Here is a 25701-nt window from a genome sequence, read left to right as displayed (position 1 = left end):
AGTGAGCCAAGATTGTGCCACTGTACTCCAGCCTGGGTGACACAGTGAGACTCTGTGTCCAAAAAAAAAAGCTGGGCATTTGAATAAATAATTCATCATATAGAAAAGGCATCCATTTATATTACTTTGCTAAGGTGTTCTAGAATAGTTATTTTAGAACTTTCCCATAGAACAGCAGTGTTTGCCTCTAGAGCCTCTGTGACAGGGCAGGCTGCAGGCAGAAGCAGCACCATAAGGGGTCCTGTCAGCAGTCAGAGTTTATTTATATATGTGTTGTTTACAAAACAAAGCAGTCTATTTTTAAGATAAAGGGGAAATGGTAAAAAAAAAAAACCACTGCTCTAGAAAGGAGAAAGAATAAATAAGCTATAAAAGCAGTGCAAAGAGAAGCATTCATTGCAAGGATTCTGAATCAGAATCACAACTGATGCCTCTGTGAAAAGGAAGATCAACTCAAAAAAAATTGCAGGGCAGCCATAGGAACCCCAATTATGCTTCAAGTAGAATATTCAGTCTCATAAGCATGAAAACAAAAATGACTCAGAACTGAAGTTTTTCGCTTGCTGTCAAGTAAAGAAACAATTTACTTTGACAAAGCTGTGTACCATTTACATCCATACAGAAGAACACAGCTTTAAAGCTTAAAACAGCTAAGAGTATTATAAAATGTGCAAACACACAGACACTAATATGACACAAAATGCTGTTAGACTATTAGATTTAGGAATGAAAACTCCCCATAAGTAAAGTGTGCGCAAGTTCATAAAGTCAAATAATAGTGTACCCTCACATCAATAAATGCAAACAATAATTTTTATCCTGAGGACAGTGTAATTAATAGAAGTAGAAAACTATTGAAGACATTAACTTTAAAAGATATAGCCTTCATTACAAAACCACTTTTAATCATTATTCCAAATTTATCACTCAAAGAAGAACCCAATAAGCTTAATTAACTTAGTTTATATAATTAAATGGCCTAACAGATCTTAAATTTCCTTCATTTTATTTCTGAAAAAAGGAGTAACAAAACAAGTCTATAATACCTCTCAGTCACATTAGCACTGGTATTGTGGAAGGTACTGTGGAAGGGCCGTGAATCTAGAAAACAGAAAAGGCAGAGGAAAAGTTAGAACCAAAACATTTAACACTGGTGGTGGGTAGAATACTTAAAAATTCACAATGACACAGCTAAAGCAAAAACAGCATGTCAACATCAGCACATGGCACCTCCTCCTTCTAAAGGTTTGAAAGAAGGAAAAATTAAGCTTGAAACCCTCAAATTAGAACCACAAGTAGGCAGTGAATTTCCCATAAAGAAAATAAGTTTAATCCAGGATTCAAGTAATTGAAAAGACTCCAAATAACTTTTTCTAATGCTTAAACACATATGAAGCATGTTTAATTCCAGTTCTTATCAATCTTCAGTTTACACAAACTGTCCTCCTGAGATGACATCATAGGAAGAATACAAAACAGGAAATTAAATATCATATTTTATCCCTGTTAATCCTGCTTTTATATGTTTCTATACTAAAGATCTAGCTCATCGCTAATAATTTCATGATAATTTCTAGAAACAGATTAGCAAACAGGAAAGAGCATCAAAGCTGATTATCAAGTCTTGGGCCTGTCACTAATTTGGGATGAGACCTTTGGATTTCATTTCCTCATCTGTGAAATGAGGAAGATAAAACAGAAGGCTAAGTCCTTTCCAGGCTAATAGAGATAAAAAAGAATGAGGCAAAAGCATACTTCTTCCTTCCACAACTACTGGATCATAAACTGCCTCAGGTCATGAAAATTCTAAGACTATGCCCAATAGGGCAATATGAAGAAAAACCAGAAGAAAGATTATCATTATTTTTATCCACCACGTTAGTAAAGGCTGAGTTACTGAAGAATTAGATGAGAGGAAGGCCTCAGTCACAGTGACAAATGCTTTTCAGTTTTCAGGAGATAAGCTATAGAACTATTTCCATGTATACTTCAGGGAAACAAAGGTTACTCTGTATCACTATTGTTAACGACGCAGACAAAACCCCTTCCTTTCTCCTTGAGGTTGGTTTCAAGGATCTCTGAGATGACTGTGAGCAAAATTTTAATCTGATACAGATTTGAAGATGTTCTACAACCAGATTACCAGGATTTGGGCCAGGCACGGTGGCTCACGCCTGTAATCCCAGCACTCTGGGAAGCTGAGGTGGGCGGATCACTTGAGGTCAGGAGTTCGAGACCAGCCTGACCAACATGGCAAAACCCCCTCTCTACTAAAAATACAAAACTTAGCCACACATGGTGGCATACACTTTTGTAATCTCAGCTACTAAGGAGGTTGAGGCAGCAGAATCACTTGAACCAGGGAGGCAGAGGTTGCAGTGAGCCGACATTGTGCCACTGTACTCCAGCCTAGGTGACAGAGCAAGATTCCATCTCAAAAACAAAAACAAAAGCACCCCAGATTACCAGCATTTGAAACTCTTCAACTCTCAAACTGTTCTAGATTCTGAACAGAAATGCAAACTGTACTTATTATATTTATTATTTAAAAACTTTTTTAGAAACAGGGTGCCGCCACGTTTCCCAGGCTGGTCTTGAACCCCTGGGCTGAGGCAATCCTCCTGTCTCAGCTTCCCAAAATGTTGGGATTACATGTGTGAGCCATTGCACCTGGCTAAATTTAAATTGCCAACAAGTAGGAATAAAACATAAGAAACTTTAAAACAAATTCTAAGTCTTCAAAAGATTATCTTCTGTATTTTTTCTTTTTCCCAATTTAGGGTGGTTCTTCTATTTATTCACTTACAACACATGGTAACAACAGCCAGGTGAGAGGAAAAGATTAGCAGAGTAAGAATATCTGGGATCCATCCCCAGGTTCTGCATGATCTAGGAAAGAAACTATCAGCATTTTAACCTCATGATGCCTTAGTGTACTTAAAAAAAAAAAATCAAGAGGATAGTTTAAATCAGTGGCTTTAAAACTTTTTCTACCCAAGGAAACTTCAGTGATATAAGCAGCATTAAATTTTCTAAGCCTGCCTGGAATCTATTATACATTTAAAAAATTACCTAGTAAGTTACCACCCTAATAATATGAACTAAATAAAAATAAAATTCATAATGCAGGAAAATACCAACTAACACAAAGCCAGGCCAATAATAAGCTTCCAGTAGGTATCTGTGGAATAAATTAAAAAGTGAACAAATACGTGACTGAGTACTAGGAGAATCTATGACTCCTGTAATATTTCCAACTTTTCCACTGCTAAAAATTTTAGTTATGATGACCTTTTAGATGTGATTCTGAAAACAGTAATTAATCTACCAATGCCTCTGAAATTTCTAGTGTCATCAAGTTTTCAGAGCATCTAAGAGTAGAAAACAGCCAATGCTACTTCCATGACAAAACTATGGACAAAAGAAAAGAAACCTGTCATTAAAGTTAGCCTGCAAAGTATTATTGCGGGTAAATAATATATCTCAACTAGATTGTCTTTCAAGGCATGAAATAACCTTCAGACTTATACTATAAGCAGGCACTTCAGCTTGGAACTACTGGATGCACACGGTCAATGTTTTTCAGGAACTAGTGTTCCATGGAACACCAGTTTCATGAAATGTTGTATATGGTGCTGCACATATTGTGGTTTCCTAGTTAATACATTTGGGAGAAACAGTATATTGAATATTGCCTTGGAAATCCACAACGTAATACAACGTTAGCATTTTAAGCCTGCTTAACCCAGAGTTTCCCAAATTTATTAATACTTTGCCTCCGTCCTTTTCCTTCTCCCTGCCCACACCTAATTCTTACCAGTGCTTTTGAATTTAAGAAACACATTTTGAAAAGATACTTGATTCAAAAGTTTGTGCAAGCTTCGGTATTTTTAGGGTTCCACCGTGTTGCATTAACAGAGTGACCACTGCTGTTACAGGGTTATAATTCTGTATTAGTGGGACTTTGGTTGACTTGTCATGCTGACTTGGCTACTTCCCAGAATATTACTTTTTTTTTTTTGAGATGGAGTCTTGCTCTGTCACCTAGGCTGAAGTGCAGGGACACGATCTCAGCTGACTGTAACCTCCGCCTCCTGGGTTCAAGTGATTCTCCTGCCTCAGCCTCCTGAATAGGTGACCGCCACCACACCTGGCTAATTTTTTTTTTTTTTTTTTTTTTGGATGCATAGGGTTTCACCACGTTGGTCTGGCTGATCTTAAACTCTGACCTCAAGTGATTCGCCTGTGTCAGCCTCCCAAAGTGCTGGGATTAGAAGTGTGAGTCACCACACCCGGCCTATTACAAATACTCTGAAATGAAAGCTTTGAAAATTTTTGAATACCCAAAGTTGAAATGGATTTTCACAACTTTCCTTCTATTACAACTGGGATTATCTTATTCTGTGTCTATTTTTCAAACATCTTTTATTAGTGAAAAATATACCAAATGCTTAATAAGGCTTCCATTTAAAACCAAATTAACGAAACTGTTTGTCTTACTGTGCATAAGGCACTTCCCTTTAAGAACAGTGTGAAAACGCCAGCTTGAGCAACACTTAATATTGCTGAAATTTAGGATCAGCAAGTGGTAGGGAATTAGGGCACTCAATCATATGAATATGGTAACTGTCTCAGACTCGTAATATGAGTTATAGAAAAATGATTCATTATTTAACTTTCTATTATAAATGCTTTCTCCATTAAAAGCAATCCTGGAGTATTCTAGAAATCTTGCACAATTGAAGATTGCAATTTTCATAAAGGGGGTTATTTCCTTTCCAAGTTTACTAAAATTGATGCCTTTTAAAGTTTTTATACTAGGCATTATCAAGTAAGAATGTATTCATTTGAAACCTACAGCTTATCCAAAGAACTGAAAAATAAAAGTTCAAAAGGAGAGAGAAAGTAGGAGACAAATATGCATATAACTCCCTCCCTCTAACGCATAGGGTCTAATCTTAAAAGAAAGGTATTTTTAAAGAAACGGTCTGAAAAGCAGAAAAAAAAGTATAACAATAGCTTTTAAATACCACAGATGAACATCTAGATATCTGTCCCATTAGACAGAAAAACAAAACAAGGAAAATAAAATTTACACTGTCAAATAAAGTTTTGTGAAATTAGCGCACAGTATTACAAAGAGTACACAATGGGATGGGAACACGTCCCCTACACCTTTGAGGGTATCTGTGTGCTGGAAAGATACCTTGTGCCCTGGAATCAGGAGGCCAATGGCTCAGTGTTAGCAGCATAAAGAAGACAAAAAATGTTCTATCCAAACCAATTCTCAAAGCCAAGCATGAAGACAAATGACTTACAAAGGATGGCATGCAAGGGGCTAAAAGTCCCCAAACAATTTCTTAGTACCAAGCCTACAGCATTTTCTGAGCTGGTCAGACCTTCAAGAATAGTCACTGGACACCAAAGTTGCTTACTTACTATGAAACTCCTCCTCCTCATCACTGGAATAAGAAGAGCCAAGAGAAAAGAGAGTTTTAGACTTAAGGAGGAGCGGAGAGATGCTGATGGAGGAGATCCGCCTTGCTGGCCGCATCTGCTGCTGAGCTGAGGAGGGTCACAGAAGACATTAGAGCATGCACAGATTACACCAGGACCTTCAGGACATGGGGAAACAGCGTAATGTCAATGGCCTACGTGGTTCCAGGAAGTGCTGTATAGGTGAACGATGTAATAATTTGTGTACATTTTCATTTCCATTTCAGAATAAACAGAATTCTAATGCAGTTTCTAAAAAATTCAGCTAATAAAATACATACTTGTTAATTATGAAAACAAGAATAATCACAATTCATACCTGGGGTTCTCTTCTTTAAAAGTATACTAAAAACATCTAGTAGTGGTGTTCCTTGGGATTCTGTATCTGGCTCTCTTCTCTCTCACCTCAAATGTCTTCATTCACTCTACCTCTTAACAGACAGTCTGCATATAAGACACTGCTGACTCACATCTTTCTAATTTGGAAGCCAGATCTCTCTGTTTAGCTCTAGAGTCATTCATCTCCCTGCTCACCTACAGGTGGATGTTCCACAGACAGCTGAAGCGCCAAAAGAAGATAAGTGAACTTATCTTTCCTGCAGACCTGTTCCTCCTCCTGTGTTCCTTTATTTAGTGAGTGGTTCCTAACATCTAATTCATTACTCAAAACAGAAACCTGGGCACCATCCCTGAATCCTTCTCTTTGACACCTTACTCAGGCTTCTTCACTATGTCTTCTAGCTCAACCTCCATTCCTCCCCTATCACCATTGCTCTCTGCCCTGGTTCAGGACACTGTCTACTACTGTAACTTGAATCCTGCAAAAGCCTTCTACTGATCCAACCTCTCCTCCCAAAACATTTTCACTATGGTCAGCCTAAAGTGTTCTAATCAATTAATCGATCAATTTAATCAACGTAAATGATACCATTTCCCTCAGGCTAGAGGCCCAAATTCCTCAGTCTTGCTTTCCACATACTAATTCACCCAGTTAACTCTCAAGTTTCCTTCTGGTCCAAACTTTATTTATCTCTCCTCAGTCAGTCTTCTCTGACCCCTGAAGTCTGCCAGTCCTATGACATCAAATGTTTAAGTTGCTGCATTTACCATTTTCTATTAGATTCACTTATTTTCATCTATAAATGTGGTAAGGAAAAGAATCCTATCTGTAAGTTCATCCCTCTCCTACCACTGGCTAACCTGGTGTATGGAAAAGAATAGGTACTCAAATATTTACTAAACACATTAATAAATGAATTTCCCTTTATTGGATTATCTGGAGTCTCAATATCCTAAATGAAATGAGAGAAATGAAAAAAAAAATGTCCTGTACCTACCTAATATAAAAGCTACTCCATACCCCAGATAAATGGGAGAAAAAGGCCCCACACGATCTTTCTCTGATGCAAGGAGGAGAAATGCTTTGAATACTTCTGTGGACAAGCTTCTCCCACATCAGTCCTCCCAGGCACCAACAAGCCTCATTACATAGCCAACGCCTGTGCTACTGCGACCCCCTAAAAAATGGGCTGGCAAGTCATGCTCATCATATCCCACCCTTTGCATCAAGACAGTAAGTCCAAGACAGGAGCCACTGCAGTTTTCCCGTCCTCTGGGGTTCCTAAATAAGCTACTGCTTACCTGCTCTCCACCCCAGCAGATGATACAGAAATATTTTAGTCACTCTCTCTACTCAGTATTTCCCTTTACATCAATAGACGTTTTTAAAACAGATCCCAGCTTAGAAATGACGCTACAGTTTGTCTGTTTTTTTCATCTAGCAAATGACCCAACAAGACATTCTGGACAATAGCTCAGTGGAAATGCATTTTCAGAAATTCTCAAGTGTTACTGACAGCTGTGATAAACTGTGGTCGAAGCAACTAATAATTTCTTTAGAAAGAAAAAAAGCACAGGTAAAAGCTGGAAAGCAGTGAGATTAGGATGAGTTTAGCAAACATTCTGTTCCTAAACAAGGATGTTCATAAGAAACAGCCAAGCGTAAGACAACAAGGGACAATGTTCTAGCAATGGTAAGCAATGTTTAACACTGCTTAAGCTCTGGGCAGAGAAAAATGGACCCTGGCACTGTTCTGGTTACTGTGAACAATCACACTCCACAATGACAGCATGTGCTTATTATATGACAGAAAATATGCCACAGACTTCAAATAAACTCAGATTTAAGCCATATCACATTATTATCCCCATTTAACAGGTGAATTGAAGCAAAGAATTTTAGTAACAAGCTCAAAGTAATATAGCCACTAAGTGTGCTTCAAGTATCAGTTAAAATATTTTAAGTCTACCCAACATTTTAGGTTTTAAAAATCACTGAGGACTTTAATTATGACACTATTTCAGTTAGGGAGACTATGACCATAGATGAATCATGCTGAGTATTTAAGTGATTTGGAATTGAACACTTGAGTCTATAGCAAATTATAAAATATCCAGTTATCCTGATGCTTATGGCATACCACACAGACTTTAACACAAAGTTTAGTCTTCTCTTCGGTCAGAATTTTAACATTTCCAAAATGATGTATTATGTTTCTAATGTAGAATAACAAATACAGTTGGGAAACTATTTTAATTGTATATAGGAGGAACGAAGGAGAAGCACTGCCATCAAGGTTGATAGGTCCTTCAGTTGCAGTATACGCTATTAGGAAGGTAAGTGAGACAAGCTATCATTCCAGCCTGCACGACACACATGCTACAAACCAGAAGGAGGGTATTACATTTGGATGAAAGGAGTGAACTCTTGCTTGAAGCTCCACTTTTGACATCAGTCTACTACTGAAATAAGGTTCCCTCAATGAGTTAAGCAGAAAGTTTCCCAGCAATCTATGTGCCAGAACCTCTAGAATAGTGCTTTTGGGAGTTAGCTGCATTATTTATAGTGTTTGTATAGCAACTGAAAACACAGTCAAAAAGCACCTTGTTTTGTGAAGGAAAAATAATGAAGTGTTTCATCCACAAGGAAACAAAATATGTCAGAAAACACAGGAAAAAGATCTCTCTATGGAACACATTCTGTTGGTACTAGGTATCTGTTATTACAGAAGTACAATATCCACTATGCCACAACACTTGCTGGTCATGGAAAGAGGGCACACTGGGCTGAAACGTCTCAGGTGCCTTCCTGGCCTTCTCTGGCTACTGAGTGCTAGCATTCTGGCTTATCAAATTCACTACAAACTATTCAATTGTAATTTCCTTTCTATACAAGCCAAACCCCTAACTCAAAGCCAAATTAAAAAAAAAAAAAATCAGAACAAGCAAAACCAGGAAAAGCTATTTCTGTCACAGTTCTGGGGGATGTATCTGTGAGAATATGTCTTCATTAGTACCTTTTCTCAAACAGGCTAGATTTGCATTTGAAATATTAATCATATGAAAACAAGAAGAAAGTTAACAGAATCATCCATTATGTCTTTCTTATTTTTTGAGGCAGAGTCTCACTCTGTCACCCAGGCTGGGGTGGAGTGGTGCCATCACAGCTCACTGAAGCCTTGACCTCCTGAGCTCAAGTGATCCTCCTGCCTCAGCCTCTGAAGCACCTGGACTACAGGTATGTGTCACCATGTCTGGCTAGAGACATCCATTATGTCTTAATTTCACTGTGAAAATTTTAAAAATTAGAATTCCAGTAAGTCATGAAGTGAGACAGAATATCTCATGAATACAGGCCATCTGCTTCTTTCACCAACTCTTAAACTGAATTATATCAGGAATCAACGAGAAAACTCCAGAAACACCAGGAAAGTGTATTTACTTCCTTTGCTTCAGTCTCCAAGACACATGGTCTTTCAGCAAAGAACATAATGTATCACTCACTCCCTCTCTGACGAGAATTTAATCTTTATATCAAGATCCCACACAGCAACTACTCATAATAAAAAAATCAACATTTAATAAAAAACGAGGCTTCTCAAAGAACAAGTTGCTTTCTTTGTGGCAAACAACACTGATCCAATCCAAGTATGTTTTTGAGTGTCGCAAGGCCTTGTGCTTACGGATGTCATGACATCTCTACATAACTTCCATTGCCAGGTGATCTAAATCTGCACACAGTTCTACTAACCCCTTTCAGATGAAATCCTACTGGCCTTCACTGAACTAAATCTCTATCTCAGTTTTGCTTCGTCCTTCTTGAGCTTGACATTGTTGAAAAGCTCAGGTCAATTACTGTGCCAGGTTTCTCCACTGCCAAATTCATGAAAGACAGATCAACTGAGCAACTTTTCAGATTAAAGGGGTCTAAAGAGACACGACAACTTAATTCAATAGATGGTATACATTAGTATATAGTATATGGTACCCTTATATACTATGGTAATATAAGAGAATATCATTGTTTTTAGGAAATATACATTAAATTAGACGTAAAGGAGCATTATGGATATAACTTACTCAAGTGTTTCAGAAAAAATCTTTAAGGGGAGTGATAGAGAGAGGCTGGCAAAACAAGTATTATGGTAACATTTGAGGACTAGAAGTGAAGAATACATGGGAATACTTTGTGCTATTTTTGCAACTATTTTCTTTCCTAGTGAACATTATCTGTAATTATTTTTCAAGTCTAAAATTATTTCAAAATAAAAAGTTTTACACAGGGCTTCAGAAGAAAATTTAAGAAAAAATTTAAAAGTTTTAAAAAAAGTGTGTAAGATTTATGCCTATGAATACAACAAACTTATGTATTAAGGGTGTGTGTGTGTGTGTGTGTGTGTGTGTGTGTGTGTGATATATATATTTTTTTAGGGAGCGAGTCTCACTTTGGTGCCCATGCTGGAGTGCAGTAGCACGATCTTGGCTCACTGCAACCTCTGCCTCCCAGGTTCAAGCAATTCTCCTGCCTCAGCCTCCCAAGCAGCTGGGATTACAGCCATGTGCCACCAAACCTGGCTAATTTTTTTTTTTTTGTATTTTTAGTAGAGACAGGGTTTCACCCTGTTAGCCAGGCTGGTCTCAAACTCCTGACCTCAGGGGATCCGCCTGCCTCGGCCTCCCAAACTGTTAGGATTACAGGCATCAGCCACCGTGCCCAGCCCCCAGGGATATTTTTAGGTAGCAAAAGGAGGAAGATCCCAAGATGAACTGTATGTCACCTTTTCTGTTTAAGTGCTGAACCATTCATCCAAAGAAGCAGCAAGCAAATTTTGGCAGGTAATGTTATGGGGACTTAAAGTGAGAAAAGTAATAGGAAGAGTAGTTAAGATTTAATATATTTAATTTTTAAAAAATGTAGTATACTCACTGTCCAATCCAGGATGGCTGATAGTCATTAACGAGATGGATTTTGTCAATGGAGAGGAAATGGCTGATGTACAGTAATTAAATCCCTGCTGCTTAGATCTGTGATACATCTACGAAGTAAAAAAGAACAGGTTGTAAGCATATGCTCTCATATTTCTAGAAAAGCATAAAACTTTATAATTAGACCCACATATAAAATAAGGCAGTCCAGAAGGGGGTGAGAGCCCAGGCTTTGTGGTCAAACACTCTTAGGTTAAAGTCTGCTCCTGCTACTTAACAGTTGCTCAATTTCAGAGAAGTTACTTAGCTTCTCTGTGGCCTAGTTTTCTCATCTGTAAAATGGGGACCATTAGAGTATCCATTATTTACAGTGGTTCTGTATCCCTCATAGCAACTAACAATGTTTCAAACTTAGTAAGTACTTGATAAATATCTGCTGGATGCTTAATCACATAAAAATAATTTAACTTGAAATATCAAACTACATACTTGTTCTTTGAAAGTCTAAATATTCCTTCATACAGATATAGTAGGCTATCAGTAATATTCTGATTTTACTTTATTTTTAAGACAGAGTCTCCCTCTGTCGCCTAGGCTGGAGTACAATGGCACCATCTTGGCTCACTGCAACCTCCCGGGTTCAAGTGATTCTTCTGCCTCAGCCTCCCAAGTAGCTGGGATTATTGGTGCGCACCACCACGCCCAACTAATTTTTTTGTATTTTTAGTAGAGACGGGGTTTTACCATGTTGGCCAGGTTGATCTCAAACCCCTGTGCTCAAGTGATCTGCCTGCCTCAGCCTCCAAAAGTGCTGAGATTATAGGTGTGAGTCACCACACCCGGCCTCTGATTTTAGATGATTGGAAATTGAGATGCAAGTAAAGTGTTTTAAGATCACAAAAAAACCAACAGTGTATTTGCAAAGAAGCTTCAATCTCTTCCCTTTCCTCTTCTACGATGAGACTGTTTCTACATGAACATAAAGGTAACTGAAATTTGGTAATTTAACTCTATCAGTAAATTAACAAAAGCTTTGAGACCACATAATCCAATCAGCTGCAGGAGTTCCTGGTATAATATCCCTGAAAGACAGTCACCTAGTGTCTACTAGCACACTAATGGAGATAGTAGCCCATTCTAACTGTTAACTGACTTTATCACTAATCCTTTCCCTTCACAGAATGAAATCTGCCTCCTTATGACTCAAACATGTTGAAAGAGAAGCAATGAAAAATCTGTTACTAGCATGAACTTGACTCAAATAGGCCAGACTTCTGATTATTTAGAGCTTGTTTCATGCGTAACCATGGAAGCTGAGGCAAACAGCTGCTATGTTTGAAACACAACTGTGAGGTCTAAAAAATGACCTCAGTGAAAGGCAGAGACTTTTAACAGGAAGTTGACTGCAGGCAACTCATCCAGATCAGAGTGATACAAGCAGCCCAAATACCCACTCTGAGTTTGCACACGAGATAAAAACTATGGGTGAGCAGAGATTCTAGGAAGGCTAAGCATAGCAAGGCACTAAAACAACAACTTTAGAAAGACTGAATCAGAAAATCCACTTCAGAAAGACAGTCTATTTTAGAAACTCATCAGTGGTAGTAATGTCACTTACTAAAATGCAGGGTTATCTGTCAAATTCCTGGAAATATTTATCTCAGAAAAGGTATCACATAAACAATATTAAGAAAATTAAATCATTCTTATTTCCTGATTAAAACTCACCTACCCTAAAAACCTAAAAAGCAGCAGTGAAATTAACAGCCAGGAACTGAGTTTACTACTGGTTCAGCTAATAGCCACTTACATGGATTTATGCAAGTCATTTAAATGGGCTTGAGCTGAATCTGAAGGGATATATCAGGTCTCTGTCTATGAGTCTGTTTACAAATTCACAATTCTGATATTTTATCTCATCTTGCAAATGATATCCAAAGGATTCTATATATTTGACATGCAATTTATTTTAAAGATTTTTTTCACTGGTTTATTTATCCTTAGCCAAGCTGTGCTCAATAGCCACGAAAGAATTGTTCTTATTTTTTCCTTCCCGTTTCTTTTACCATTAGGCTGAGTAAATCTAAATTACCTGCTTCAACGAGCACATTATTCACATTCTTATTTTTTCAAACTTTCTGAAGTATCAGATCAAGTAGAAAAAATTTTTAAAGGGGCAAATTTCATTCAGGTCTTCAACTGATTTTGCATAAATCTCTCTCTCTTTTTTTTTTTTGAGACGTAGTCTCGCACTGTCGCCCAGGCTGTGGTACAGTGGCATGATCTCGGGTTAATGCAATCTCCACCTCCTGGGTTCAAGCAATTCTCCCGCCTCAGCGTCCTGAGTAGCTAGGGCTACAGGTGTGCACCGCCACACCCAGCTAATTTTTTTGTATTTGTAGTAGAGATGGGGTTTCACCATGTTGGCCAGAATGGTCTAAATCTCCTGACCTCGTGATCTGCTCGCCTTGGCCTCCCAAAGTGCTAGGATTACGGGCATTTAGCCACTGCGCCCAGCTGCCTGTATCTTTTTATTCATCTGGTCTCACACAAGCCTAAGTGCTACATTAATTACTAAGGTTACCCTTCAGAGCCAAATTTATATTTGGTCATGTCAGTACTTCATAGTAGGATACAATAAAAAATTAAACTTCTACACAAAGTCCTCCTCAGCAAATCATGGAAGAGGTTGTCAACGTTTTTGTTTAATTAGAAATATATCATTAGATATTGCCCCAAATTCCAGTCATCTATTCAAAAAGCTTTTTTTAAAATTATAAATGTTTCATTTGGAGGACATAAGATGTATCCCAGAATGTTTTCATAAATTAATCGAAAGTCTCCTGGCCCAAGAGGAAAAGACTTGCAATAAGGCAGAATGCTATAAAAAGCATATAATTCGAATTCTTGGCCGGGCGCGGTGGCTCAAGCCTGTAATCCCAGCACTTTGGGAGGCCGAGGCGGGTGGATCACGAGGTCAGGAGATCGAGACCATCCTGGTCAACATGGTGAAACCCCGTCTCTACTAAAAATACAAAAAATTAGCTGGGCACGGTGGTGCGTGCCTGTAATCCCAGCTACTCAGGAGGCTGAGGCAGGAGAATTGCCTGAACCCAGGAGGCAGAGGTTGCGGTGAGCCGAGATAGCGCCATTGCACTCCAGCCTGGGTAACAAGAGCGAAACTCCGTCTCAAAAAAAAAAAAAAAAAAAAAAAAAAAAAAAAGCATATAATTCGAATTCTTAACTCAAAATCTCCCCAAGGGATTGTCAAAAGTGAAAGTAATAATGAGGACACCCAGAAGATGAGACCTAAGAAGTCACTTTGATTTAACTGACAAGGAAATCCATGACCTTCAAGACAGGAGTTTCAAGAAAGTGGAAGCAGCAGAAATTAAGAGATGATTAGGTGGTGATAAAGAGAAGGCCAGGGCCAGGCGCAGTGGCTCACACCTGTAATCCCAGCACCTTGGGAAACAGAGGCAGAAGGATCACTTGAACCCGGGAAGTTGAGGCTGCAGTGACCCATGATGGCACCACTGCACTCCAGTGTGGGCAACACGGTGAGACTCTGTCTCTAAATACATACATAAATGAAATTTTAAAAAGAGAAGGCAGGGAGCATAGATGCTCTCTTAAGAATTCTGGCAGGAATGGGAACGAGAGAGAATCCATGGTCCTTTCCTGGTGTAGTAAGAAAGTTTTTTTTTCTACAAAGGAGAAACTTGGGATATGTTTTAGAGAATTCGGAAAATCAATAATGATATCATATTTCAAGATTCATTTTACTATTGAGATGGTAAAAGAAGGTCTCAGATAGGAAGGAAAAACTCAGTTTAATATCCTGGATACTTTCCTAATTTAAAAAAGTGTGCCTTGATGGAATATTTAAATCTATGTGGATTAATGATATTCTTTATTTTTTATTTATTTACCTTTTTTAGAGACAAGAGTCTTGCTCTATCACCCAGGCTGGAGTGCAGTGGTGCAATCATGGCTCACTGCAGCCTTAAACTCCTCGTCTCAAGTAATCCTCGTATCCCAGCCTCCCAAGTAGCTGGGACTACAAGCACAAGCCACCATATCCAGCTAAGTTTTAAATTTTTTATAGAGATAGGGGGTGGGGGTCTTGCTATGTTGCCCAGGCTGGTCTTGAACTCCCGGGCTGAAGTGATCCTCCCACTTCAACCTCCCAAAGCACTGAGATTACAGGCATGAGCCACCATGCCTGACCCTTTTTAATTAAGTGCTAAAAACTTGCTTTAGTTCTAGATTAAGTCTATCATATAATGGGTAAGTAATCATAGCTACTAGCCTTATACTAACAGAAGCCTTGCCTTCTATGTTCATATTTTGTGAAATATATTTTTTCCAAAATAGACATATTTAAGACTTACCTGCTGATCAAACATCCTATGTTCTCTGTGGTCTGACTCTAGATCCTCTTCTGAAAGTGACACCAAGGAGTCACCCCGTTCCTCACCACTGAAAGGGTGTCTGAGCTCTTTGGCATTTACAGAGCTTACTTCTAGAGATGAGGATGGCTTGTTTCCGATACCAGCTCCTCCTGTCAAGCCTTCTAGACTGAAACTGAACACAGGGCACAAAAGTTCATTCTATTTCTGGGTCTCAAAAACGAAGGAAGATACAAAATCCCTTTGGGTATATCTCCTTTGTTCGTATTATTATTTCTATGTCAGCTAGCAAAACTGTCTAAAGGGGTATGGCACAAGGAGTACCACCTACCTTTCCCCAACAGACTGTGGAATACTGAGAAAGAATACTCCATTAGATTTTCTTACCCCATTAAATTTATCCAAATGTTGAACCACCTAAGATCACTTCTCGGATTTTTTTCAATATACTATATGGACAGGCCATATTTATGGTTTTCCTTGATCTAATTAATCTTTGTGAATCTAACTCTACAAAAGCCAAGTAATTAAATTATTGTCACAGAGAAAATATGAACTTAAGTAACTTTCAGAAGGCAAACTGGGTAACTCGTCCTTATGTCCATTAAGCGGACCTTTCTAACTTCAGGTTCAAGTTGACTTTTATAATTTTACAGGTCTGCTTTCACAGCAGAAAACCCAAGCGTTACTCATGAGTGTTACCATCTACGCACAGCTGGCCCAACAACTGCCCACAGGCTTCCCGAGAACTGTTAGTTGCAACAGGCACATGTAACACTTTAATGGACAAATGCTGAAAAGCTACCAAGTCTAAGAGTAGAAAGAGTTGTAATTTTTTGTCTGGATACTGGTAAAGGGAAAAAAGGCAAACAGGATTTGCCATTTTAAAGAGGATTTCTCAGAGAAAGAGTTTGTGATTTGCAGAACGAAAAGCATTTTTAGTCAGCAGGAGGCTACAGAGAGAGGTTAGTGATCTAAACTCCATGGGTTGCTAACTCAAATAATTCACATCTGTTACAACTGCAGTGGAAACTTCTTTAAAATAATCAAGATCTCAAAATATAGCTGTAGCTGACCATGTTCTCATTTAACAATGAGTTAGAATTCAATCTGAAGGTATAATGAAGCTATTTAGTTACCTCCACTCAAGGAAAACTTACAGAAAACTGGTACAATTAAGTTCATACATACCAGAGTCCAGGACTTGCATTTGTATTTGCTTTTTTTGTTGTTGTTTGTTTTGTAAATCACTTATGAACTGAAGCCTCATGTCTCTATTTTCTCTAGCAGGTAACTTAAATAATGGATATGTTTTTCTTATCTCAATATGGTAATAGAAATCATCACTGTCTCTGTAAAACTCATTTTCTTTTTTGTTGTTGTTGTCTTTTTTTTTTTGAGACAGATTCTCCCTCTGTTGCCCAGGCTAGAGTGCAGTGGCACTATCTTGGCTCACTGCTACCTCCATCTCCCAGGTTCAAGTGGTTCTCCTGTCTGAGCCTCCCAAGTAGCTGGGATTACAGATACCCGCTACCGGGTCTGGCTAATTTTTGTATTTTTAGTAGAGGTGGGGTTTCACCATGTTGGTCATGCTGGTCTCGAACTCCTGACCTCATGTGATCCACCCACCTCAGCCTCCCAAAGTACTGGGATTATAGGAGTGAGCCACCACGCCTGGCCTGTAAAACTCATTTTCATTACCAGGGTTAAGAAGAGGGGCTAAGTGAAGAAGAAATTACTTGAAAAGCCTAGGAAAACCACATCTATGCTGACTGCAAAACTTAATCCTGAAAATGTTTTAATAATTAAATCTAGCTGTTCGGCTGAGAAAATAGGCAACGATAAGGAGTCTCTGAATTTGAAATCTAAAAACACTGATGGACTTAGAAGCATAATAGAAATTAGTACATCTTATCAGCTGCCTTCTTTGTTTTCTTCAGGATTCGAGAATTTCCAGGATCTGAACATCAAGACAGACCAAAACAGAGAGAGAGAAATCTGTGCAGAAAACATCAAATCTATGGCCAACTGAGACATACAGGATGCATCACTTGACTCCTAGGCGGCATCTCTTCAGCTGAGTTAGTGACACCCATAGCAGAGGCAACGAAACACTGTGCTCACAGACAAAGCAGCCTGCTCATATGCATCCCAGCCACACAGAAGCCAGCTCCAAGCCAAAAGCCCTGATGCCATATTTTATGGTTCCCCATTTGGTGGCTGGACACATGACAATATCATACCTTCTGTAATTAAAGTCAGCACTCAGGCCAGCAGAGTACTGCACACCAGAGGGGCACCAGCTCATACTGGGGATGACATCAAAGACAGAAACAGAAATATAGGGAGAAAAGAGGAAACAGGGATGGGGTTAATAGGTTTTAAAATGAAGGGCAAAGTTAGAGACAGATGGATTTATGTGATCAACACTGACAATTTTAAAAAGGGCAAGAATAAGAACTACAGAAACTTAAAATTGTTTTCTTGCTGTCTATCTAGACAGCATTGCGGAAAAGACTGTGGGTTCTTTACAGTATCACCAGTTCAACCTGAAACCCAAAAATTCCTTCTGGTGAATCTGTGGCAACTACCTATGGCTCTATGGCTTGCTCTTCAGACATGAAAGGTAGTTCAAAAACTCCACCACTGGGAACAATCTCTCAGTGCATCACATATACCCACATTACTCTTCCCATAGTATCTCTAATCCTAGACTTTGTAAAAGAGACAGTGACAAACTGTGCTCTGGTGGGCTCATAGAGTCATCAGGTGTTTTTTTTCCATGTGTTTTCATTAAGGATCCAACCAAACCAGACAATTAATAGATTTTGCATAAGATACTTAGTCAACACTGGCAACCATCTTCAAACCCTACTCACTAGGCTATTACGTTAAAGATAAAACATATAACACTAATTATATATTTGCTTATATATTTAGTGATAATGAAAAAAATTCTCCCCCCCCCGCCGAGATGGAGTTTTGCTCTTGTTGCCCAGGCTGGAGTGTAATGGTGTGATCCTGGCTCACTGCAACCTCTGCCTCCTGGGATCAAGCAATTCTCCTGCCTCAGCCTCTCGAGTAGCTGGGATTACACAGGCGTGTGCCATGACACCCGGCTGATTTTCGTATTTTTTTTTAAGTAGAGAGGGGATTTCACCACGTTGGTCAGGCTGATCTCCAACTCCTGACCTCAAGTGATCCACCCACCTCAGCTTCCCAGAGTGCTGAGATTACAGGTGTGAGCCACTGTGCCTGGCTGATAATGAAAATTTAAAAAAAAAAAAAAAAAAGGAATTCTATGGCACTGTGTTAGAAATGTGTCTTTTTAAGTTTGTATACATTTTCCCCACAAGATTTTTAAACATCCATCTAATCATCTACTTCCTTGAATATCCCAGTAGGGGTATCTATTCTCAAGTAGCAGGGACAGAAAATCTGGGGTTGGAAATGCTAAGTAAACACAACCAGCTAAAACAATAATCAATTCAAAACACTGCATGCTCTATAAAGAAAACTACATGGAAATGTCAGGATTTTTATTAACAAAAGCTACCCTTTAAAAAAAAACCTTGCTACTGGCCAGCGTGGTGGCTCACGCCTGTAATCCCAGCACTTTGGGAGGCTGGGCAGGTGGATCATGAGGTTAAGAGATCGAGACCATCCCGGTCCACATGGTGAAACCCTGTCTCTGCTAAAAATACAAAAATGAGCTGGGCATGGTGATGAAGCATGCCTGTAATCTCAGCTACTCGGGAGGTGGAGGCAGGAGAATCGCTTGAACCTGGGAGGCAGAGGCTGCAATGAGCCAAGATTATGCCACTGCACTCCAGCCTGGCGAGAGTCAGACTCCGCGCCCCCAACCAAAAAAAAAAAAACCCACAAAATCCTGCCTACCTGGGCCATAAAGTTCTAAGTGATGTGCTTTTGTTTTCTGAGAAGGGATAAAAGCAGAACTTGTGGACAACAATAAAACCACTCGGCTCCCTCCAGAATCTTGCAGATGGGAAGGCCTGGCACCAAAAACATTATCTATACTGGATATACCTAATAACTTTGTTTTATTGACAAGTGGGGTTTTTGGCTGGAGAAAGGACACAAGGAAAACGGTAGGAGGAAGTTAAGAGCTACCCCTATGGCTCTTTTAAAAAATCTTTATCATATCATTTAAAAATAATTTAAACAGTATATAACATTTTAAATCAGATTAAATTAGTGGTATAAAGCTTACAAGTGCAGCAGAAAGTAAAAATATACAGTGGAAACACTTCTCTGGTTTGGTAAGCAGGATGAGACTGACATAATTTACTTGTGTGAGGAGAAGATATATATTTTACAAACACATGTAAGACTCAGAAATCCATTCTTTGACATTATTAACTTAAATTTAAAATCACCAAACAGTTAATGAACAGGCACATTTTTATCTAAATATCCAACTTCTTTTTTAGAAACACAATGTGGCAAATCAGTAACTGAACATACACTGTCAAATCGTCATTCTCAAAAATAATCTCCTTCTGCCAGGCACGGTGGCTCATGCCTGTAATCTCAGCACTTTGGGAGGCCAAGGCGGGCGGATCACTTGAGGTCAGGAGTTCAAGACCAGCCTGACCAACAGGGTGAAACCCCGTCTCTACTAAAAACACAAAAATTAGCCAGGCATGGTGGCACGTACCTGTAATCCTAGCTACTCATGAGGCCAAGGCAGGAGAAATGCTTGAACCTGGGAGGTGGAGGTTGCAGTGAGCTGAGATCATGCCACTGCACTCTAGCCTGGGTGACAGAATGAGTCTCCGTCTCAAAAACAAAACAAAAACTCCTTTTACAGATTTAATGTTCCTTTACTTTCAGAATATGACAATAATGTGGAAGACTGATGGGATTTAAGGTGAAGAGAATGAAAACAATAGGGAAACAGGAAGAGAGACATACAGCTTTTTTTTTGGAGGCTCAGCCTCGTTCTGTCACCCCCCAGGCTGGAGTGCAGTGGTGCAATCTTGGCTCACTGTAACCTCTGCCTCCCAGGTTCAAGCAATTCTCCTGCCTCAGCCTCCTGAGTAGCTAGGATTACAGACGTGTGCTATCATACCTGGCCAATCTTTGTGTTTCTAGTAGAGATGGGGTTTCACCATGTTGCCCAGGCTAGTCTCAAACTCCTGGGCTCAAGTGATCCATCTGGCTCAGCCTCCCAAAGTGCTGGGATCACAGGCATGACCCACCGTGCTTGGCCAAGATATAATAGCTTTTCTAAGGAACCAGGAAGGAAGTTGCAGATGGTCTACAATGTCTGCCCTTCCTGGTAACAGAGAGCTCCTTTCATAATTAAGGGTATTTTCGAAAGCATCGTCATTTCCTCAATTCCTAAATTAGTAGGAGTAATACTGGTTCTTTGGCTTTATTTTGAAATATGCAAAGTTCTAGATTAAAAACAATAAATGTCCCTCTTCCACCTCATAATACTTGTTTGGATATTTCAATTTACAAAATTTTAAATTATACATTACGTTATTCCTACAAAATAAGTTTCACTAGGGATGAAACTGACGGGAGTTGGTGATGACAGCCACGTGTATACACTAACTTGGACTATATCCAACAGCAATCTGTTGTCTACTACCTTGTAATCAAGTGCACATTTTTAATAAGCTCATATTAAAGAGCTTTAATAAAGAGCTAGACAAATGTATCTCCAAAGGACCTTCTACTAAAAAACTTATTTAGTAGAGATGGGGTTAACAACTTATTTTCTGGAAGAGCAATTTCATAGGAATCATGATTATCTGAAATTCATGAGAATATCTGAATTTAAGCTCAACTTCTTGCCTAAAATCTGGAATTAAAGCATCCACTTGAAAAAGACAAACTAGGAAAGATTACTATTTGCCTACTTCCTAACAAACAGGTTCAGCTAATAGTTAAAAATACTTCTTTACAAATGTCTCCTAATAAGAGAAACTAACAGTAATAGAACCCTAATTTTTGGATTTCTAAACAATGGAAGAAAACGTCACTAATGACTTCTAAAGAAAATCCAATGGAAAATTTGAAGCAAATTAGCACTCTGACTAGAAATTACTTCTCAGCTTATAAGTCATTTAATTTTAGCTTCAAAATATTACCTGACAAATACTAATTAAGGAATTCAAAGGTCAAGAAATCAACTTATGCCTCTGACTTGGCTTTAATAAATGACTATATCCACAGTGGAATGGAAAATGCCAGGTGGCCTAGTACTCGAGTAAGTCTTTCATTACATTATTAAAGAATGTGTTGAAAATATTTTAGGGCCTGTGCACAAGGACACGTAATTCCTGGCTTTTCTTTTGTGAGGAGAAAAAAAAAAAGTACTCCCCAGGGTCCATTAGATAGGCACAACATAGACAATTCTTCTAACTCTCCTAGAGAAAGCTGGGTGAGACCCTATTATCAAAGTCATCTGAACACCAATAAGCACAAAATTAAAAAAAAACTAAAAATAATTTTTATAAAGGATAAAACTTCATCTTAAAGAAACCATTTCATATCAAATGGACACTGGCAATTAATAAGTACTTATATTTTATTTGCCTGAATTAGATGGGACATTACTTAAGAGTAGATGGTCCAGTCATGGATTAAGCAGAATGAGATGCTTGTTAGTATATGCTCAGAGGTGACATGGTTAGTTCATCAAGTTAATGAACTCTGTACCTTCTCCTATGAATGGGAGGTCTCCTGACAACATCCCCAAGAACTCGCATTGAACTGAAAATGAATGGTGAAGAGGTCAGTGTTGCAGGTGAAACAAAATGGGATACAAATGCATGACACACACAGACACCACACTGGGAAGACAGACATTGCTCAAAGAGAAATGGCACAGGGAAGAGAATAAAGAAATGTGGAATGAGAAAAATATAAGGACCAAAAAGGCCTGACAATTTCTGTGGAGGGCTACTTTGCTCTTCCCCTTGCTCCAAGGAGTTAATCAGATGGCAAAAGTTATAAAGTTTATTAAATTATTAAAGTTAAACAATCAGAAAAAAATTACTACTCAAAATTTTAAGGTGTTTTTCTTTTTCTTAGTTGTAGGAGAAAAAAGAAAAAAAGAAAAAAAAGTTGTTTTTCTTAACACTTTAAAGTTCAGGTTATATTACATGCAGGTAATACTGTAAGAGTGAGTCAAACTAATTAAAGTGATAATTAAAGCCTCACCCTCATTCCATTATCTTCACAGGTATAGGACAGTGTTCCTAGATAACCCTTAGCAATAAATTCAACAGCAGATCCCATGACATTATGCAGGATGAAAAGTAGTAGAGTTCTAGTCTCAGTTCAGTCTAAGATCACTATGTAATTTTGGGCAAATCATTTATTCTGAGCTTCAATTTCCTCATCTAAGCTACATGACAGAGTCACATGTAGCTCTACAATCAAAGTTGTGACAAAGGAATCCATAATGGATTATAAAGAAAAATGGATTGTATAGAAAATAAACCCTTATTCCTTAATGCTGTTATCATCTAAGATAAGGCTGTCCTACCAAAAAGGTTACCTTTGCTTCAAGAAGAGAATTCTAGCTGTAGGGATTATTCACCACGGCCTTACCTTTTCTATTGCTATCAATGCTTAAAAAAAGTACATCATGAGCAAAACCGGGGAATTACTTTTTATATGATCTAGGGTCTCAAATGTATATAAAAACAAGCTAGCAGAAAAAGCATGCTGCTTATTTTTAAGGTTAGCCTCCTAAATGCCATCATAGCATAATATGGAATTATAGAAACGGCGTTTGATTAAGAGATCAGAGATAAATGGATCAATGATGTAGACTATCTGCGTCAGTCTTCTCATCTGCAAACATGGGGAAATACCACTTGACTCATGGAGAGGATTGAAAAATTACATCAGAAATGTGTTATGGAGTCTGAAAATATGAGCGAATCAGGAAGGTATAAGAAGGTATAACTGTGAGCTCCATGAAGGCAGGGACTGTGTCTTGTTTACCTCTTTATCTCTAGAACCTAGAGCAGTATCTGGCACATAGTGAGTATTCAATATATGTTGGCTGAATAAATGAGTGAATGAACATGATTAGATAGCCATATTATTACCAGGAGGTTGAGGAATTTGAGCAAATAACTGCTCCAGCTGAGCTGTTTACATCAATTATTATTATTACCATTATTATTATTTTGAGACATGGTCTCACTGTTGCCCAGATAGCATCCTCGAACTTCTGGGCTGAAGCGATCCTTCCATCTCATACTCTCGAGTAGCTGGGACCACAGGCAAGAATTTCCATGCGCAGCTAACTGTCTTCTTTTTTGTAGAGATGGAGTCTCCTATGTTGCCTACGCTGGTCTCAAACTCCTGAGCTCATGAGATTACATCAATTGTTGTAAAATGACTGTCAGCCTCATCCCTTATCTGTTACATTTACTAGCAAAGTAGCTTTGGAATAAGCATACGCTTGTAAATACAGTAGGCACTACTGTAACTCATTCTTTAGAGCTAAAACCATCTGCTTAGCTTACATTCATCTAGGCAGCCAGCAGTCAGAAGTCAAATTTGACTTATCTTTGTATAGCCTGCTTCCAAACTGAAGGACTGATACTGGGTCACGATTATAATAAAAGTTCCCACATGGGGAAAATACCAACAATTTAATGATATGTAATGAGTCTTATATTCTCTTGAGGATTAAACAATGACAATTTAGATTTTATCAAAACTTTCTATATGAGAAACAGAAGGTTTTAATTCTCAGAAAATACTTTGATGTGTTAAGCCTGTAAGACTTCATGTTTCTTTTCTTTTTTTTTTTTTGAGATGGAATCTCACTCCTGTCTCACAGGCTGGAGTACATGGCACAATCTGTTCACTGCAACCTCCACTCCCCTATTTCAAGCAATTCTCCATCCTCAGCCTCCAGAGTAGCTGGGATTACAGGTGTGCATCACCACGCCAGGCTAATTTTTGTATTTTTAGTAGAGACGGGGTTTCGCCATGTTGGCCAGGCTGGTCTCGAACTCCTGATCTCAGGTGATCCACCCGCCTCAGCCTCCCAAAGTGATGGGATTAAAGGTATGAGCCACTGCGCCTGGACCATGTTTATTTCTTAACATGAAACTACTGCCTCCAATATTTCCTAATTCATGAGTTTCATTAACTAATGCAGCAAGAATAAACGTTTCCATTTACTAAACACTCATAATGTGACAATCATATTTCATTGTATTATTAAAAATAATAATGAAGGTACCTTGCCGATGAGAAAATTAAAGCTCAGAGGGGTCAGGTGACTTGCCCAAGGTCATCTACATAGTAAATTATACAGCTAGGGTCTGAACACAGATTTTCCTGATTCCAAAGCCTACCTTCTTTCTAGTCTATACTATGGGGTCTCCTAAATTCTTTACCAACAATAATACCAAACCAGAAATTTCTCAAAAGCAAGCAGACATTGAGACACCAAACAAACCACCTCCCATCTCACCTCCGGTGGTTCATTTCTGCATCACTGGCTGCATTTTTCCCAGGTCCCCAGCTGTGCCTCCGGAAGGGGGAAAGAGAGCGCATGGAGCTCCTCAGGACAGAGCAGTTTGCGGGTACTTCAGTGATACTGTCCATCTCCTCCTCCTCCATGTCGCCTGGGCCAACAGGCTCACTCTCACTTTCTCGACCCTCAGCTCCCATCCCATGGCTGTAGAAGCCATCAAGGCTTTGCCGATCTCTGGACCTGCTTGGCTTTGAAATCTGGGAGAGAGACACATCACTGCCATGAGAAGAATGTCGATCCAGAGAAGCCGTGTCATCGGTAGATGAACTGGATCCGGTGATATCACAGACCAACTGCTCTTCCTCAGGCTGTAATGGAGAGAAAGCACATATGGTTGAAGCCAGCAGGGCCAATCAGACAGCCTCAGTTATTCTAAATCGAGCCAACAGCTTCACAGCGGGTTCCAGACAGGCAAGATTTCAAACACAGACTTTTTGTTTTTTTTAATAGGATGATCACAGTTGGATTCAAATCCCCCTGGACTCGAGAAAAGAAATAGCCTAGGTCTATCCTATCTATCCTTTTTTTTTTTTTTTTGAGACAGAGTCTCACTCTGTTGCTCAGGATGGCGTATAGTGGCTTGATGTCAGCTCACCACAACCTCCACCTCTAGGGTTCAAGAGATTATCCTGCCTCAGCATCTCAAGTAGCTGGGAGTAAGGAATGCACCACCAAGCCTGGCTAATTTTTGTATTTTTAGTACAGACAAGATCTCACCATGTTGGCCAGGGTGGTTTCTAACTCCTGACTTCAAGTGATCTGCCCACCTTGGTCTCTCAGAAAGCTGGGATTACGGGCGTGAGCCACCGGCCCAGCCTAAGTCTATCCTCTTTATATCCTTTTACTAGAGGTACTAGACTAGAAGTACATCATTTTTTCTCTTTCTTTTTTTTTTTCCCATTTGAGACAGGGTCTCACTCTGTCACCTAGGCTTACCATTGCAGTGGTGCAATCACAGCTCACTGTAGTCTTGAACTCCTGGGC

At 39.0% G+C, this 25701-nt stretch overlaps 1 protein-coding gene across 10 annotated transcripts in view; it reads right to left on the bottom strand.

The window, feature by feature from the left end:
* AKAP13 (A-kinase anchoring protein 13) overlaps positions 1–25701 on the bottom strand; it is a 248043-nt gene that overhangs the window by 61146 nt on the left and 161196 nt on the right. For 5 of the 10 annotated variants that reach the window (XM_064366197.1, XM_064366198.1, XM_064366200.1 and 2 more), the window contains exons 10-16: positions 24655–25025; positions 21867–21920; positions 17417–17482; positions 15156–15348; positions 10763–10871; positions 5440–5565; positions 1047–1101 (exon numbers count right to left, since the gene is read on the bottom strand). In XM_064366197.1, coding sequence (XP_064222267.1) covers positions 1047–1101; positions 5440–5565; positions 10763–10871; positions 15156–15348; positions 17417–17482; positions 21867–21920; positions 24655–25025 — 974 coding nt within the window. The remainder of the gene's footprint in view (positions 1–1046; positions 1102–5439; positions 5566–10762; positions 10872–15155; positions 15349–17416; positions 17483–21866; positions 21921–24654; positions 25026–25701) is intronic. The other 5 variants (XM_064366204.1, XM_064366202.1, XM_064366205.1 and 2 more) reach the window with 5 other exon arrangements.

The sequence above is a fragment of the Aotus nancymaae genome, unplaced genomic scaffold, assembly GCF_030222135.1.
Source record: "Aotus nancymaae isolate 86718 unplaced genomic scaffold, 86718_ANA_hifiasm-v0.15.2.pri h1tg000064l_0, whole genome shotgun sequence".
In the NCBI taxonomy this organism is placed as follows: domain Eukaryota; kingdom Metazoa; phylum Chordata; class Mammalia; order Primates; family Aotidae; genus Aotus; species Aotus nancymaae.
Note: the sequence above shows the minus strand (reverse complement) of the source record. Positions and strands in the feature narration are given on the sequence as shown.